The sequence below is a fragment of the Triticum urartu genome, chromosome 2A (genome assembly GCF_056163025.1).
Source record: "Triticum urartu cultivar PI428250 chromosome 2A, HENAU_Tu73, whole genome shotgun sequence".
In the NCBI taxonomy this organism is placed as follows: Eukaryota; Viridiplantae; Streptophyta; class Magnoliopsida; order Poales; family Poaceae; genus Triticum; species Triticum urartu.
The window spans coordinates 764,712,761-764,728,493 of NC_141874.1; the positions used below are offsets into that span (position 1 = coordinate 764,712,761).

At 47.0% G+C, this 15,733-nt stretch overlaps 1 protein-coding gene and 1 pseudogene across 1 annotated transcript; one reads left to right on the forward strand and one right to left on the reverse strand.

The window, feature by feature from the left end:
* Positions 1-40: 40 nt before the first annotated feature.
* On the reverse strand, positions 41-9,826 carry LOC147988047 (uncharacterized). The gene is made up of 4 exons (XM_087542587.1): positions 9,449-9,826; positions 8,859-8,947; positions 8,448-8,801; positions 41-293 (listed from the first exon to the last, which is right to left on the reverse strand). The coding sequence occupies exons 1-4, from the start codon at positions 9,824-9,826 to the stop codon at positions 41-43; spliced, it is 1,074 nt and encodes a 357-aa protein (XP_087398713.1).
* Positions 389-4,280, forward strand: LOC147988048 (uncharacterized; annotated as a pseudogene).
* Positions 9,827-15,733: the final 5,907 nt, after the last annotated feature.

Sequence of the window (15,733 nt, forward strand, 5' to 3'; positions counted from 1 at the left end):
GAAGTAGAAGCTGCAAACTAAAATGTTTTATGAGTTGTGATTAAGCCTTTTTACTGACACGCCGACTCAAGGGGATGGAAGGCGTGAACCACGCCGGCGGCTGCGTCGTACTCCGGTACAGCCCGAGTGCCTCTACCTCCTCCACCGTGCCGTCCTTGAGGCTGCACACCCTGATGCTGAGACCACGCTTGCCATCGTCCTGGGTGTAGTAGACGCAGCTGGCCCTGAGCTCCGGGCATTCCCTCGTCGACACGCAGAGCAAGCCATTTGCCCCGTCAAACAGGGGCAAATAGCTCCCATGCGATGTGTTGGTATGAACTGTCTCTCATGCGACGTCGTTGGCTGTAATAGCTCTCATGCGACATCTGCGTTGGAAAAAATAGCTCCCATGCGACACACCATTTACGCGGCTAGTTGGCTGTTAGTTAGGCTGAGGTTTGGTTAGGACACTGGGGGTTATGTGCTCTGACTGGTGGGGTCCACCTATGGCCACGTAGACAAGAGTCAACCGTCCCCGACTCGACCTGGGACTGTGTGACCGTGCTCGACTCGCCCGTGCTGGACTGGGCGAGCGGCGCCGCCGTAAGCATCTTCTCCGGCAGCGGTTTCTTCTCCGCGGTGGTGGAGCGCATTTTTCGGCAGCGGCAGAGCTATTGCGAGGTGAGTCCGAAACCCTAGTCCCACTCCCCAGAATTTTGGGGGATCTGTGGCCTCATGCTGCCCTATGTTTCTTGGCGATTTAGAATCGGGCTCCATTGGATCCGGGGGTTGTTTCTTCTCCGCGGCCCGGTGGTGGAGCGCCTATCTCTGCAGCGGCTATTGCGAGTGAGTATTTTCCAAAGACTACTCCCATTCCATTGAATTTTGGATAAATCTGTGGCCTCATGCTGCCCCTGTTTCTTGGCGTTTTAGAATCTCGATTGGATAGGAGATGGAGCGAGGAGACAGTGCTTCAAATCGGTAATGCCACCCTCTTTTCTTGGCGATTTAGAATCGAACTCGATTTGGTAGTGACTGCTGCCGCTGCCTGCCATTGACAAAACAGGGGAGGTTCAGGTTCTGCCACCACATTCGCAATTATAGTGGAATTTTTTCCCTGTAAAGCCAAGCTCAGTGATGGCAGTGTCCAAGACATTGATAGAGATACCACCGTGAGGTTCGATGTCGAATTTGCAGATGTTGATCCCCAGGAATTGGAGAGCATGAAGGAGAAGGCCGTGGGCAATTTGGTGGAGAGAATTGGGGAGAGTATTGTTTGGGGTCCAGAACAAGAGGTATCTCTGCAACGTTTCGATAACTATAATGGTGAATATGTGAGAATTGAAGATGAAGAATCCATGGTTGCTGAAATTGATCAGCAAGAAGGGTGGGCAAGCAAACAAGTAACATTTTATGCAGAGCTAATTGATCTGCAAACTCATTCCAGAGTTGGTTATGTGCAATCAAAGAGGGCTGCACAGATGGAAGATGATGAGTGGGTTTCACAAAAGAAGATGTTGGCATTGTTGACTGAACCGACTGTAGTAGCTGAAGATACATGGATTGATGCAGATGGAGAGGAGGGAACCCATGGTGCTAGGAAGATTGTTGTTGACTGGAATGTAGTAGAGTTGAATGAAAAAACAGAGTTGGTCATTACACCAATATCTGACATTGATATGGCCGAAATGTTTGGCATTCAAGTTTATGACAAAGATAAGGAGAAGGATGACAGTTCTTTGCCTGCTGAAGGTAACACAGGCCCTAGAAATGCAAATGAGGATGAAGAACAGCTGATGAGAGAGGCTGCAGATGATGTGGATGATGCAGATGATAATGAGCTGGTTTGTTTGTATGACAAAGAGAACCCAGTTATTGAGGTGGGAAAGTTGTGGCCAAGCATGGAGGAGTTTAGGATGTCTTTCAGGACCTATGCAGTGAAAAAAGAGTTTGATGCCAAGACTATGTGGACTGATCGAAAGAAATTTTATGCTCGGTGCAAAGGTTATGATGGTGGTGGCAATCCTTGCAAATGGTACTTGTCTGCCAGACTACAACCTGATGGAAGTACAGTAAGGGTAAATCAAATACCACACCAGCATACATGTATGACCACTTCACAGAGAGTTTCAAAGATGACATCACAACTTTGGGTTACAGAGAAGATTACTCCTATTTTAGCCAAGACTCCAAACACTACTGCAAAGAGGCTTAAAGTTGACTTGGAGAAGCTGTACCCCATCCAGCTGCAATATACCACAGTGTGGAAAGCAAAACAAAGGGCCATGATACCATTGTATGGTGACTGGGCAAATACATTTAGGATGTTGTATAGTTTTAAAGTAGAGGTGGAGAAGAGGTCACCTGGGAGTGTGGTGGAGATAGATACAAAGGTAACAGAGGATGGCAAGGTTTTATTCAGCAAGTTTTTTATGTGTTTGAAGCCTTGCATAGATGGATTCAAAGCAGGTTGTCGTCCATATTTGAGCATAGACTCATCTTTTTTGACTGGAAAGTGGAATGGTCAGTTGGCTGCATGCAATGCTCTAGATGGACACAACTGGATGTTCCCAATTGCAATAGGAATGTTTCAATCAGAGACAGAGGCATCATGGATATGGTTCATGATGCAACTGAAAAGATGCATAGGGCCAGTTTCTCCTTTGGCCATCCACACAGATGCATGTAAAGGGTTGGAAAATGCAGTAAAAAATGTTTTCCCCCATGCTGAGCAGAGGGAGTGCTTTGGACATATGTGGATGAATCTGATAAAAAATTCAGAGGAGATGAATTTGGGCGCATGTGGCCAGTAACCAGATCCTACACCAGACAGACACATTCCTATCACCTTGGTAAGATATTGGCATCATGTAGTGATAATGAATTTGCTTCATGGTTGAACACCCACCATTCTCTGTTGTGGTATAGATCAGGTTTTAATACTGCCATAAAATGTGATCATATCAATAACAACTTGGCAGAAAGTTTTAACAACAAAGTGAAGGATTTGAAAGACTTGCCTGTGCATGACATGGTGGACCAAATAAGGATCATGATCATGCGTTTGTGGGAGTTGAGAGGAAAAATTGGTAATATTTTGGAAGGGGACAAGCTTCCAGCAGTGGTACAACAGGTGGTCAACAGGAGTAGAAATCTTTCACATATATCTGTTGAGAAATCTTCCTTGTGGGGTGCTGAAGTTAGAGATACAAAGAGTGGCAAGAGGCATGTGGTAAATACTGAGTTGCATGAGTGCACTTGCCAAGAGTGGCAACACACTGGAAAACCATGTGAGCATTCCATACTTTTTTTGGCATCTAAACCCAGGTTAAATATGCACCCATATTTGCATGAGTATTATTCAGTACAAAAATTCAAAGCTGCATATGCAAGTCCAATTCCAGCACTGACTGACCAATCTCAGTGGCCTGAGGTGGAAATAGAATTTACCTTGTGTCCCCCTGTCACTAGAAGAAAGGCTGGGAGGCCTAAACAGAGCAGATTCAAAGCTTGGTTTGAGAAAGGTGGTTGTAGTAAGAAGGGGAAAAAGGAAAAGGAAAAGAATGATAAGCCCAAAAGGGCTCAAAAAGGTAACAAAAATAGGTGCAAGTTGTGTGAGGTACTTGGGCACAGAATTGGTTCATCCAAGTGCATCTACACTCCTCAGAGGCCAAAGTATGTTTATGTTACTGTTTTTGCAAGTTTTTGATTTTGCTACTTGTTCTAGTATCTAACCAAATCAAATGCTTTATTTTTTAGGAGGAAGCGTGCAGAAAAAGCCCCACCTCTTGTTGTTGAACAATGCTGGCCAGTGAAAAAAGCAAGACTCAATGGCTATAGACGGAAGAGCACTAAGCAGATAATGTTTGGTGACAAAGATATGGAGCTAACTGAAACTGTTACTGCTGAACATGAGCTAAGTGTTTCTGTTTTGGACGATGTGATGCATACTGAATCTGTTTTTTCAGACGCTAGGGCAATCTGAAACTGTTGCAGATGAAGCAACTGTTGTGCTGCCATATGAATCTGCTTTGACAACTGTGTTGCCATGTTTGGAGGTTGTGCTACCAAGTGTTGAGTTGCAAACTGAAGTAGTTGAACAATGTGTGCCATCTACTCAATCTGCAGAAGTGCAAACTGAAGAAGTGGGACATGGTCAGGTGCAAAAGTTGAGGTGGCCTAGTGGAGTTTGCAAGGGGCCAAAAAGCAAGAGCATCAGCATCAACAAACTATGCGTCGTGGAACCAAACGGTGGAAAAAAGCAGAAGAAATCGAGTGGTAGAAAGAAGCAAAAGAAATAGAGTCGAAATCATTCAAATTTAATGTGAAAACTTAAGTTTGTTATCATTTGATGTGAAAACTTATGTTCTTTCATGTGAAAACTTATGTGCTATGATGTTGATTTGACTTGAAATAAAATTCAAATTTGAACCGACATTCAAATTTGAACCTATCTCCAATATTTTTTGAGTTCATTTGTTTGTTCTGTGATGTTGCATCGTTTTATGTACTACTATGCACATTAGTTCATAAATCCAACCCTTTTTATGAAGTCCAACTCATAGTCACTGAAAATGTTGTCCAAACAGGCTCCAAAGTAAGGGAAAACGGCCCCATTTCTAAGCATGTTTTTTTCGACCTTCTCAAAATCACCCAAAAAAGATTTTCTTAGCTTATATTATACCTATATAGGATCAATACGAAGTCTCACCTTTTTTTGAATAAGTATTCATATTATTTAATTTATTTTTGAAAAAACACCCTTTAATACAAAGTCAGCAATAAAACAAGTTTAAAAATTTTAAATGCAAAAATAACTTCAGATCCTCCTTAGTCACTCTAAAATGAAGCTAAGGTGATGTTTTTGATTTTTTTGCATTTTCAAAACCTCAAACCCTCTTCTCACTCCTTTGAACTCTATGCAACCTTAGTCGAGATAGTCCAATTTGTGATGGTTTTTTCATGCAAAGATCATTAGATCAAGTTTATCATTTTATATCATAACTATGTAACATAAAAAGGCTATATGCGCAGGTTTTTCATTTTTTAGATTTTTTTTGAATTAGTTATACACATTTGAATGTTCGGTCAAACCTTTCAAAACCCCGTTGACTGCCTCAAAACCCTGTAACCCTAGCGCCAAACGTCCACCGTCGATCTAACCCTAACGCCAAACTGCGGCCGTCGGATAGGCCTTCTAGAAGGATTCCGCGGGGGCGATCCGTGGGCTCCAATCTGATTGGCCACCATTTTTTCTCTCTGACAAACAGATAACGTTGAGCGGGGGAGCATCTAAGTGACCGTTGGGCCGAGCGGATCGGGCCCGGCAGAGCCTGGCGTGCGTGCGCACGACCGTCGAGAGGGGGGGATGGGCTGCATGCGAGAGGATGAATGACATGTGGGCCATCCCTGTCCCATGCATGCCATGCAACGTCGCAGCCTAGCTATTCTTTGCTCGTGAACGCCTAGCCATTTGCATGCGGGCTTGCATGCACGCATCGACGCAGTAAAGCACGGCAGGGGCGCAGCGTATAGGTACGTCGCATCTAAGCTATTTTAACAAATGCATGTTTGAACGAGACGGACGTGTCGGTGGTGCAGCTCCTTTTTCAGTGTCACGCGTGGATGGACGGGCCTGTTTCCCACGCCTCGCCTGTGCCGCCCGTGCCTCTTTGGATGCTCTGCCCGCCGTTTTTTGAATTAATACCCGCAATTACTTATGCCAGTGCGAACGGAGAAGAGAAAACGATCGAGAAGGCACCGTGTACACATTGACCACGGCTGCAACGCAGCTATAAAAGGGCACCATTTCCTCATCCTCTCACACTCATCTCTCAAGCCTCCTCCCCTTCTTCTTTTCAAGCCAAATCCACCACTCGAGCCACCATGCAGTTCAACGGCCCTACCTACGGTCGCCCTCGCACCGTGCCGGAGAGGCAGTACCCGGTCGGAGTCATCGTCGAGAATAGCCTGAGGGTGTGGGCCATCTCTAGGTGGAGGGGCCCTAGAGAGTTGGCTCGCTTCTTCCTCCAAGCCGGCTACCGCCACCTCCCTCCGGGCACTCCGCCCATGTTCCACCTCCACGAGCAGTACGATGGCAACACCAACGGCTTGGTCATCGGCCTCTACGTCACCTTCACCATCCCCTACGACGCTCACCACCTCCTCGGGGAGGTGTTCTGGTGTGGATGCTTGTTTATTGCGTTCACGACCTAAAACATCTTCACCAACTTCCACCACATCTTCCCTCACCCCAACGGCATGCACACCCTCCCCTACCAGATGCCGGGGAACGACGAGTGAGGGGCCCAAGGAGGAGGGGCCAAGGAGTGGCAAGGAGGAGGGGCCAAGCAGTTGTTCAAGGGGCTGTTCAATTGCGAGTCTTCTATCTATCTTGTTTGTGTTTGTGTTGGTTCGGGCGTGTGTGCCCGTGTCTTCTATATATCTAGTTTTAATTATTTTACTTTCATGTTTTATAAACTATATGTAGTGGGGGGATGCCCCTCTATATGTTCTATCTATCTATTCTACTAGGGTACCCGATGCCCCTCTATCTATCTATATGTTTTTTTCGGTCCTAAAGTTTCTCCATTGCATTTTATTTATGTTGCCATGTGTACTAAAAAATGCACTAAAACATGATCCAATCATATAAGTTGTTGTTAGTACGTGTCTAGTTAATTATCTTCCTTTTATGTTTTATGCACTATATGTTGTAAGGGGATGCCCCTCTATGTTGTAAGGAGATGCTACTAGGGGCACACTAGATGTCTTCTTTTTTTGAGAGGAGCACAACCTTTTTCGGTTGAAACACACGAGTAAAAACTTTGAAAACACCATAGCACAAGTCAGAAAAAATATTTAAAAAATGGTGCTTGGTTGAAATAAACTAGAACCAAACAATTGCAACTTTTTTGGTTCCAAAGACTGCAAGTTGGACTGCTAACTAGAACCAACCTTTTGTTTTAGCCGAAACAACACGGGACCCTACCATCGGACACGATAGCTTATGCATAAAATTGCTCAAATAATTATCAGATGAGTTATCTCAAAAAAGGTGACTGCAGGAAACTTAAAATTTGTGAAATAACCTAAAGCCGAAAAGATATATCGATGTCAATGACCGTGTGCACTTTTTTTTGCACTAGCTACACTTCTTTTATCAATGGGCCTAGATATGTTCTATTCGGCCCTGCCTAACTTCTATATGGGCCTGGCCTTTTTGGGCAACGGGCTATGGACGAACCTTTTTTTTCCTTTTCTCCCTCTACCACTGAAACTGAAACTGATGACGAACTGAAGAACTAAAAATAGGGCCGAAACAGAGTGGAGAGGACATGCTGAATTCGTACAGCGCAACACTTTTTATTCAAATATACATATCATTACGATTACAAATGATGCCCAATCTATTCACTTACGACTAATTATCATCACATAAACAAATGTGAGAGCAATTACACAAACATAAAAAAGTCCGGCCATCAGCCCCATCAAATTGCCCTGCTTCTACAATTCGATGAGTTTCTTCATCTGCTTGTTCAGCTTCTTCAGCTCTGCCGTCACTACTGCATCCCCCACAGTAGCCCCAATGGAATGGGCAGATCCAGGGGCCCCAGATCCAGACGCGCCCGATCCAAACTTGCCCAACTTCTCCGCCTCCAACGGTAAATCGAGCTCCCCTGATGCACCCTCCAGTTGAATCCGCTCTATGTACTCATCTAGCCACTCAAAATGGGTGCATTGCTTCAATTTCTGAAATTGGAAAGATGAACCCTAAATCCCAAATCCGATGAAAAATGGGGAAAAATTGGGCAAATATGAAATTGGGAGACAAAAACCAAAATTGGCATATTGAGAAGTAAAATCTCACCTTTCCCTGCTCTGGTTTGCTCTCGCATTTCATGAATTCCCGCCCAAGGTTGCCATTCTTATCGGTTGTTGTGACTAGCCACTTCAGGGGTGCGATACGTGGGCATGCAGGGCACCTTGTCATGGGCACTGCGCCATAGCGCGGCCATGAGCGGCGGGAGGCTGAAGCGGAGCTCGACATTGCTAGGCCGTGGCCAGGAACGGCGTTGCTGCGCGTCGTCGCCGGAGAAGAAGAAGAACAACGGTCGAGGAGGGGGGGGAGGGGGGGGTGGAGGATGGGCTCGGGTGCTGCACGGCTCGGGCCACGGCTCGGTGTCCTCTTGTACCAATGCTGACCTGGATAAGTTAGTGGGTCCCACGCAGTGGGTCCTGCTCACCTGACCAATGCTGAGTTGGATAAGTTAGTGGGTCCCACGCTGTGGGTCTCGCTCACCTGATTTGAGTTTTAAACATGTGTCTTTGGATTAGGCAGCAGTGTCGCATGGGAGCTATTTTTTCCAACGCAGATGTCGCATGAGAGCTATTACAGCCAACGACGTCGCATGATAGACAATTCACACCAACGACGTCGCATGGGAGCTATTTGCCCGTCAAACAGTGTGGCGTCGCCGATGTCATCCGTCTCCTTCCACCGCTCGCCACCGGCATCGAGGACGTGCACCTTGAAGCACAGCGGCGTGGACTTCCGCCAACGCGTGATTTCCTCGGACTCCTTGACCACGACCATCAGCCGTCCTCCCGGCGCCACCACGACGTACTTGCGGCGCTCCAGACTGGTGGGCAGCGGCGGCAGCAGCAACCCTGGATCGACCACCGTGCTGGTGAACGCGCCGGGGACGTCGGCGTCCTGCTCCCATGTCTCCGCCTCGCCGGAGCAGGTGATCGAGTAGAACCTGCCCGCGTGGTAGACGGCGTCCTCGATGCCGTCGCGCGAGGGTCCCATCAGCCACGTGACACTCTCCGATCTGACCTCCGCAACGCCGTGGCGCGAGAGCGCCAGCCTCTATGCACAGCCCTCCGCTGTCGCAAAGGCCACGGTGCCGTACCGTGGATCGGTGATCAGCATGGCGATGGCGGAGGACTCGAAGAGGACGACCTTGTGGTAGAAGCGGTGGCGCATCCCTTAGGGGGTCAACGACACGGTTCCGTCGCGGGGGAGCCCGGATGAACCGCTTCAGGTCGAGCGAGAAGATGGAGCCCCCGGCAGGTTGAGGCAAATGCCCACTTTAAGTCCCTATAAGTCCCTCCTGTTTGGTTTAGATGGGACTTATAGGGACTTTTTTAAGTCCCTAGACCAATAAGTCCCTAGAAACAAACACCCTCTTATAGTTGTAATATGGTCTTATAGAGACTTATAAGTCCTAGGAACCAAACAGGTAGGGACTTTTTAGGGACTTGACACTTATAAGTTGGGACTATAAAAAGTCCTAGGACTTATGAACCAAACAGGGCCTAAGTCCCTATAAGACTCTCCTTGAGAGTCTTATTTCATAAGTCCCAAAAGCCCACTTTAAGTCCCTATAAGTCCCTCCTGTTTGGTTTAGATGGGACTTATAGGGACTTTTTTAAGTCCCTAAGCCAATAAGTCTCTGCAAACAAACACCCTCTGAGTTTGGGCGTTGACGCAGGGGATGGTGTCGATGGCCGGAAGCACGCGCCGCTCGCCGGTGACCGGGTTGACGAGGCGCAGCCGGGCCCGATTGTCCGCGGTGACGAGCCACCCATGGAACGAGGAGGAGCCCAGAATGACGGGGTCGGGGTCCAGGGCGCACACGACGGCGGAGCGGCGGTCGGTGAGCGAGAAGAGTGTGGCAGTCTCCTGGGAGTCGCCGGGCAGGACGAGCCATGGCGCCTCCTGCTTGCCCAAGGCGGCGTCGAAGGCGAGGCGGTCGAGGAGGCTCAGGTGGGCTTGGATGTTGGCTAGCATCTCGGGCAGGAGGCATGCGACGGCCTCCGCCGTTTGAGTTGATCGCATCGGAAGGATCGCTTGGGGACGGAGATGCTGGGTTTAGGTTTAGGGTTTAGGCGCTGCATAATTCTTATTAAGCCTGCGGGGCCTCCATGCAAACTCTTAGCTACAGCCTTCAGATTTTTCACTATCACATTTTTCTCTTATGTTCGTGCATATATAGTTATACACTAATTTATCCTTAGTTTGGCAATGATATAAATCGAATTTCTCAGCGTTCAACATCACACACTTAAACAATATTTTGAACCACATTTTTAGTTTTAAATTCAAATTTGAAGATAGCATAGATTCCAAATGCATGAACAAAACAAGTTCAATCAAAAGAAAACCATCATATTATGTTTCAAAAAAAGCAAAACATCATGCACACATTCTAGCAAAAGCACATCACTACGAAAAGATCGCATGTCATTGTGAAAGTGCGTTATATCGACTAGAGGGGGGGTGAATAGGCGATTTTTATGAAAGTCTTCAAAACGTGGAAATTTCGAAGACAAACGATAGAAATAAACCTATTACCATGCAGTGGAAGGTAGACTACACTAGGTAAACCATAGTCAAGTATTAAATGAAGTGAAAGCACAATGACTAATAGCAACTAGGTAGTAAGGATCAGGTAGGAAGATATTATGAAGCCAAACAGAACACGCAGTCACTCAGTGAAGACAAAAGATAGTGCAATCATACAATGACTTCACAAGGACCAACAGTAAGTAAAGGGAAGGGAAGGATGAAACCAGTGACTCGTTGAAGACAATGATTTGTTGGACCAGTTCCAGTTGCTGTGACAACTGTACGTCTGGTTAGGGCGGGTAGGTATTTAAACCTGAGGACACACAGTCTCGGACACCCAGTCCTGAACATGCAGCTCAGGACACCCAGTCCTCACCGTATTCCCCTTGAGGTAAGGTCACACAGACCTTGCCCAATCACTCTGGTAAGTCTTCAAGGTAGACTCCCAAACCTTCACAGACTTCGTTCACCGGCGATCCACAATGTCTCTTGGACGCTCAGAACGCGACGCCTAACCGGCTGGAGGATTCACAGTCCTCAAGTGTAATAAGTCTTCAGATCACACAGACAAGAAGACTTAAGTGATGCCTAACACACTTAGGCTCTGGGTGGTTAGGGCTTTATCCTCGCAAGGAATTCTCTCTCAAAGGCTTCGAGGTGGGTTGCTCTCAAACGACAAAAGCCGTACTCTAACTCTGAGCAGCCAACCGTTTATGGTTGTAGGGGGTGGGCTATTTATAGCCACTAGGAAACCCGACCTGATTTGTCCGAAATGACCCTGGGTCACTAAGGAACTGACACGTGTTCCAACGGTCAAATCTCAAACTCACACGGAAACTTTACTTGGGCTACAAGCAAAGCTGACTTGTCCGACTCTGGACAAGATTCGCTCTCATAGTCTTCACTTGAAGACATAGGTTTTGGTTAAGCATCACTTCAGTCATTCTGACTGGTTCTCTTGGACCCCACTTAACAGTACGGTGGTTCCTATGACTCAACAAAGAAGAAAAAGAACTACGAAAGATCTAAGTCTTCGAGCTCCATAGGCTTCATGTGATGTCTTCTCTTGTCATAGTCTTCAATGTGAATATCTTCATATACCACCTTTGACATCAATGTCTTCATACATTTTTAGGGGTCATCTCTGGTAGGAAAACTGAATCAATGAGGGACTTCTACCTGTGTTATCCTGCAATTCTCACAAACACATTAGTCCCTCAACTAGGTTTGTCGTCAATACTTCAAAACCAACTAGGGGTGGCACTAGATGCACTTACAGTCTCCCCCTTTTTGGTGATTGATGACAAACTAGTTGAAGTTTTCAACGGGGAATATAATATGTGAAATTGTAGAGGACTTGTCTTCATTAGTTGCAAGGGCTCCCCCTGAAGATGTGCATATAAGTAATTTGCTTTTGGAATGCAAATGCACATGGCAGGTTGTACTCGTGGAGATCCTCTTCAACTTATGATGACAATTCATTATGCATGAGAAGGTATGTGAAGATAATGACATGCATAATGGAAAATGGACGTCTGCAAAATGATCTAAGTGCGGAATTTATCGTCGCACATGCGGAATTTATCGTCGCATCACGAAGCAACAAATAAGTAGCAGACGACCATCGAGTTTAAGTGTTACAACTCAAAGAACCAAATGTATCAAAATGAGAGTTGTAAACACGAAGCAAAATATAAAGCAACCGCCCATATGGACCCGCTTGAAGACTATCAAACTCATATGCTTCTCCCCCTTTTGTTAGTAAGGACCAAAAAGGTTTGAAGACATAGAGCATCTACTCGTTCCCATGAAGAGTAGGTGAAGCAGCAGGGTCTTCGGTGGTGTTCGGCGGTGCAGAAGAACTTGGAGCAGTGTCGAAGCATGCTGAAGGAGGTGGCGGTGAAGTAGCATCGTCTTCATCCTCGATCACTCTGGCATTCACAGTTGCAGCAGAGGAAGAGAACTCAGAGTCTTCAAGAGATGGAGTTCGTCGCAGCACTGCCCTTCGAGGAGGTGTGGAGTCAAACTTGAAGCGTTCAGAGAAGCCATCCTCTTGAAGATCATCTTCAGAGCACATAAGCATCAGCCCTTTCCATGTGCGTCGAGAGGTTTCATGTGCAACAAAGGCATTCTTGGTGGCAAGATTGCGAATACGGTTGACATCCACCAAGAGGCTTTGCATTTGGCGCTTCAGCCAGTCATGATGCCTATCCTGTTTCTGATGAAGAGCCACCAGAAGCTCTCGGTCATTGAGAACACGAGTGCGCTTCTTAGGTCGTTGGGCAATTGTGCTATCGGTGGCTTCAGTAAGGGCAGGATGTGGTGCACGTGTAGTTCCAGCCAAAGGATACACACGAGTGACAGCTTCAACTCCTTCAATGTTCTGAGAAAAACTTTGATGCTCTGCATTCTTAAGACTTAGAGGTTCCTTGGCAGGCTTAGGATAAATGGCTTCAACAGACATATCCACATCAGGCAGAAAGATCCGATGATTGCGTGCAGATGGCTGATATGACATAGCGGAGTGAAGTTTAATCAGCCGCATTATCCATGGAGCATAGAACTTCAAGCCAAAAAGATCAGAGCCTGATGCAGCAAGTTGGCGGATGAAGAAGTCCTGTGCATTGAAGCATTTGCCATGAAGAATATAGAAGACCAAAGTCTTCATTGCACCTTCCAGCTTGGCATGTGGAGAATGTCCTTTGATGGGCCAGAGAGTTAGCCTTATGATGTGATAAATAGTCCTTGGCAGATACTCAAGGTCTTCAACGAAGAACTCCTTGGGATATGCAGCATCTTGGGGCAATGGCTTCATCATACTGAGCATCTGACTCATGTTAGGTTCAGGCTTCTGAAAGATGCTCTCCACAGCTTCACTGTGAAGCTGACAGCCATGTTCGTAGAGATCGCCAGGAGTGGGCAGACCAGTGAGCTCAATGATATCAAAGGCTTTGGCTTCGTGATGAACATTTCCTATCATCCACTCCAGGACCCAAGTCTTCGGATCTCTGTTGTACCCACGGATGTGAAGTGTGGCATAGAATTGGAGCAGCAACTCTTCATTCCAGTGCTCTTGGTCGGTGACAAACGGCAGCAATCCAACCTCTTTGAAGCAATCCAGAGCTTCTTCCAGATAGGGCAGACCAGCTATTGCTTCGATGTCAAGACGCTTATGTGGGAAGATGCGACCTTGATTGTATAGAATGCAGGAGTAATAGCTTCGCTGCGGATAGCTCCAGAACCGATCAGATGATATCCTTTCCCTTGAGTAGGGGTTCCTGGAGCTATTGAAGAAGGTGTTGTCTGCTTTGAAGCCATTGACATTGAAGGATCCAGGTGCTGATGCAGGACCTGGAAACCTGGGCAATCTGGGGATTGGCTTCTGTACCTGAGGCCTGTGCTCAACATGGTAGTCAAACTGAGGACCAGCAGCAGGCACAGGAATAGAAGCAGTAGCATCATTGGCTTCACTGACTTCTGGTGCTTGGGTAGGTGAAGGCTCCACATTGGCTTCAGCCATGACAGCGTCAGTGGCAGCCTCAAAATTCTCAACCTCCACTTGATGAGCTGGAGGGTCGGTCACAGTCACGGTCTCCTCGAGAATAGCTTCTTGGTGAGACGGGGGTGTAGCAGCGCTTGGGGTTTCTTCTTCATCGGCTGATGCAGCCGGAATGTCTTCAACAGCTTTAGCTTCAGACTCAGAGACTGGAGGCCTTGGTCCTTTGTGAAGCCTGCGTAACGCTGGCGATGCCTGTGGAGTTGGAGTTGGCTGGGCCTCAAAGTCTTCTTCAGTTCTGAAGCGGTTGACCGGGCCTTTGGCTTCGAGCCAGTCATGCTAGTTGGGAAGACAATGGGATCTGCTTCCTGCCTTGGTGCATTGGGTTCGGCCACAGTGGGCTTCTTCTTCTTCTGCTTGGCAGCCATCCTGGGATCAATGCCCGGACGCCCAAGGGCCTTGCTCTTCTCAGCCTCGTTGTAGCCTTGCACACACTTGTCAGCCAGGCTCTTCATGCGCTCATGAGAACCTTGAGCTTCTGCGCGTTTTTTGAGAAAGGCTTCTTTGAGCTCGTGTAGCATAATCTTGAAGTTTTTCACCTCTTGCACGCTGAGCTTGGCCATATGCTTCTTGAACTGAGCTTTCTCAAAGTCAATCTTTTGCTTCAGTTCAACAATGCGCTGGGTGATAGCTAATTCTGAAGCAATGGCGCCATGGAAGGCGACACTGAGGCCAATGGGTAGTTGCAGATCTTCGAAGCTGATGTTGGGCATGTCAAACCACTCATCAATGAAGTTGTGTATGATTGTCACGTCAAAGAGAGGCAGATCATTGAAAATTTCTGCTTCTTTTTTGCTCTTGATGAGTTGCTCAAGAGCGTCATCTGCAAGATCTTCATCACTGGACAGATCAATGGCATCGTTTCGCAGAATGGCAGCAGCAGTCAGTTCTTGGCCGGTGTGTGGCAGAGGCATCTTCACCTTCTGGGGCTTGGAGATGCATGACAAATCTTTAGACTACACACTGTCTTTAGGAGGTGCAGTGGCCAGTGGCTTCGCCCGTGAGATTTTTGGCGTAGAGGCAGGCTTTGAAGCTTTAGGCTGCTTCAACTTCTTTGGCTTCGGCGCTGCAGGCGCTTCATCTGATTCAGCGTCATCTGCAGGCTCATTCACGGCTGTCCCTTGAACCACGATGTGAGTGATGAGACCTTCCAAGTTGTAGAAGGGCTTCTGGGCAAACTGGAAGTTGCGCTTAAACAGATTGTCGTCACGACACCATAGCAGTGATGATGGGTCGGCATCCACAGGCTGAGGTCCACGGACCATGCAGGGATAGAAGCCTTGTTCAATGGCTTCATCTCTGGTCCTGGGTTGAAGATTTTTGTAGAGGATGTCTCCCCATGGTCGCTTGATGGCATTCTTTTCAGCATATTCCTTTGTCACAAATCTGTACTTGAACCACTGTTCTGCCCAATAGCGTCGAATCCATTGGATTCGTGTCTTGCGCTGATTGTAATCCTCTTCAGGATCTATCTTGTACAGCTCTGAGAGGTCATCGGGCAGATCTCTTGATGTTTCTCCTTGACGCTTTTTGCCACCCTTCCTTGCTGATTTCTCTGAAGCCATGAACTTTAAACTAAATGGCTTCAATATGTTCAAAGGCTTCAAAGGCTTTCGCTTGCTGAAAAACATGAACTGGCTTCGGGAGAATTTATGTGATACTGTAAGAATTCTGCAAATGAATGCAGACTATGAGAACCAAGGGATTCTCCCACGGACATGTACCTGTGACAGCATTAAGGTGCGAGGGAAGGGGAAGAGGTCATATGCATTCTCAGAAGATTTTGAAGATAAATCAGTTTAGAAGACATTGACCTCATCGTGCGAAGACATTCACTCATA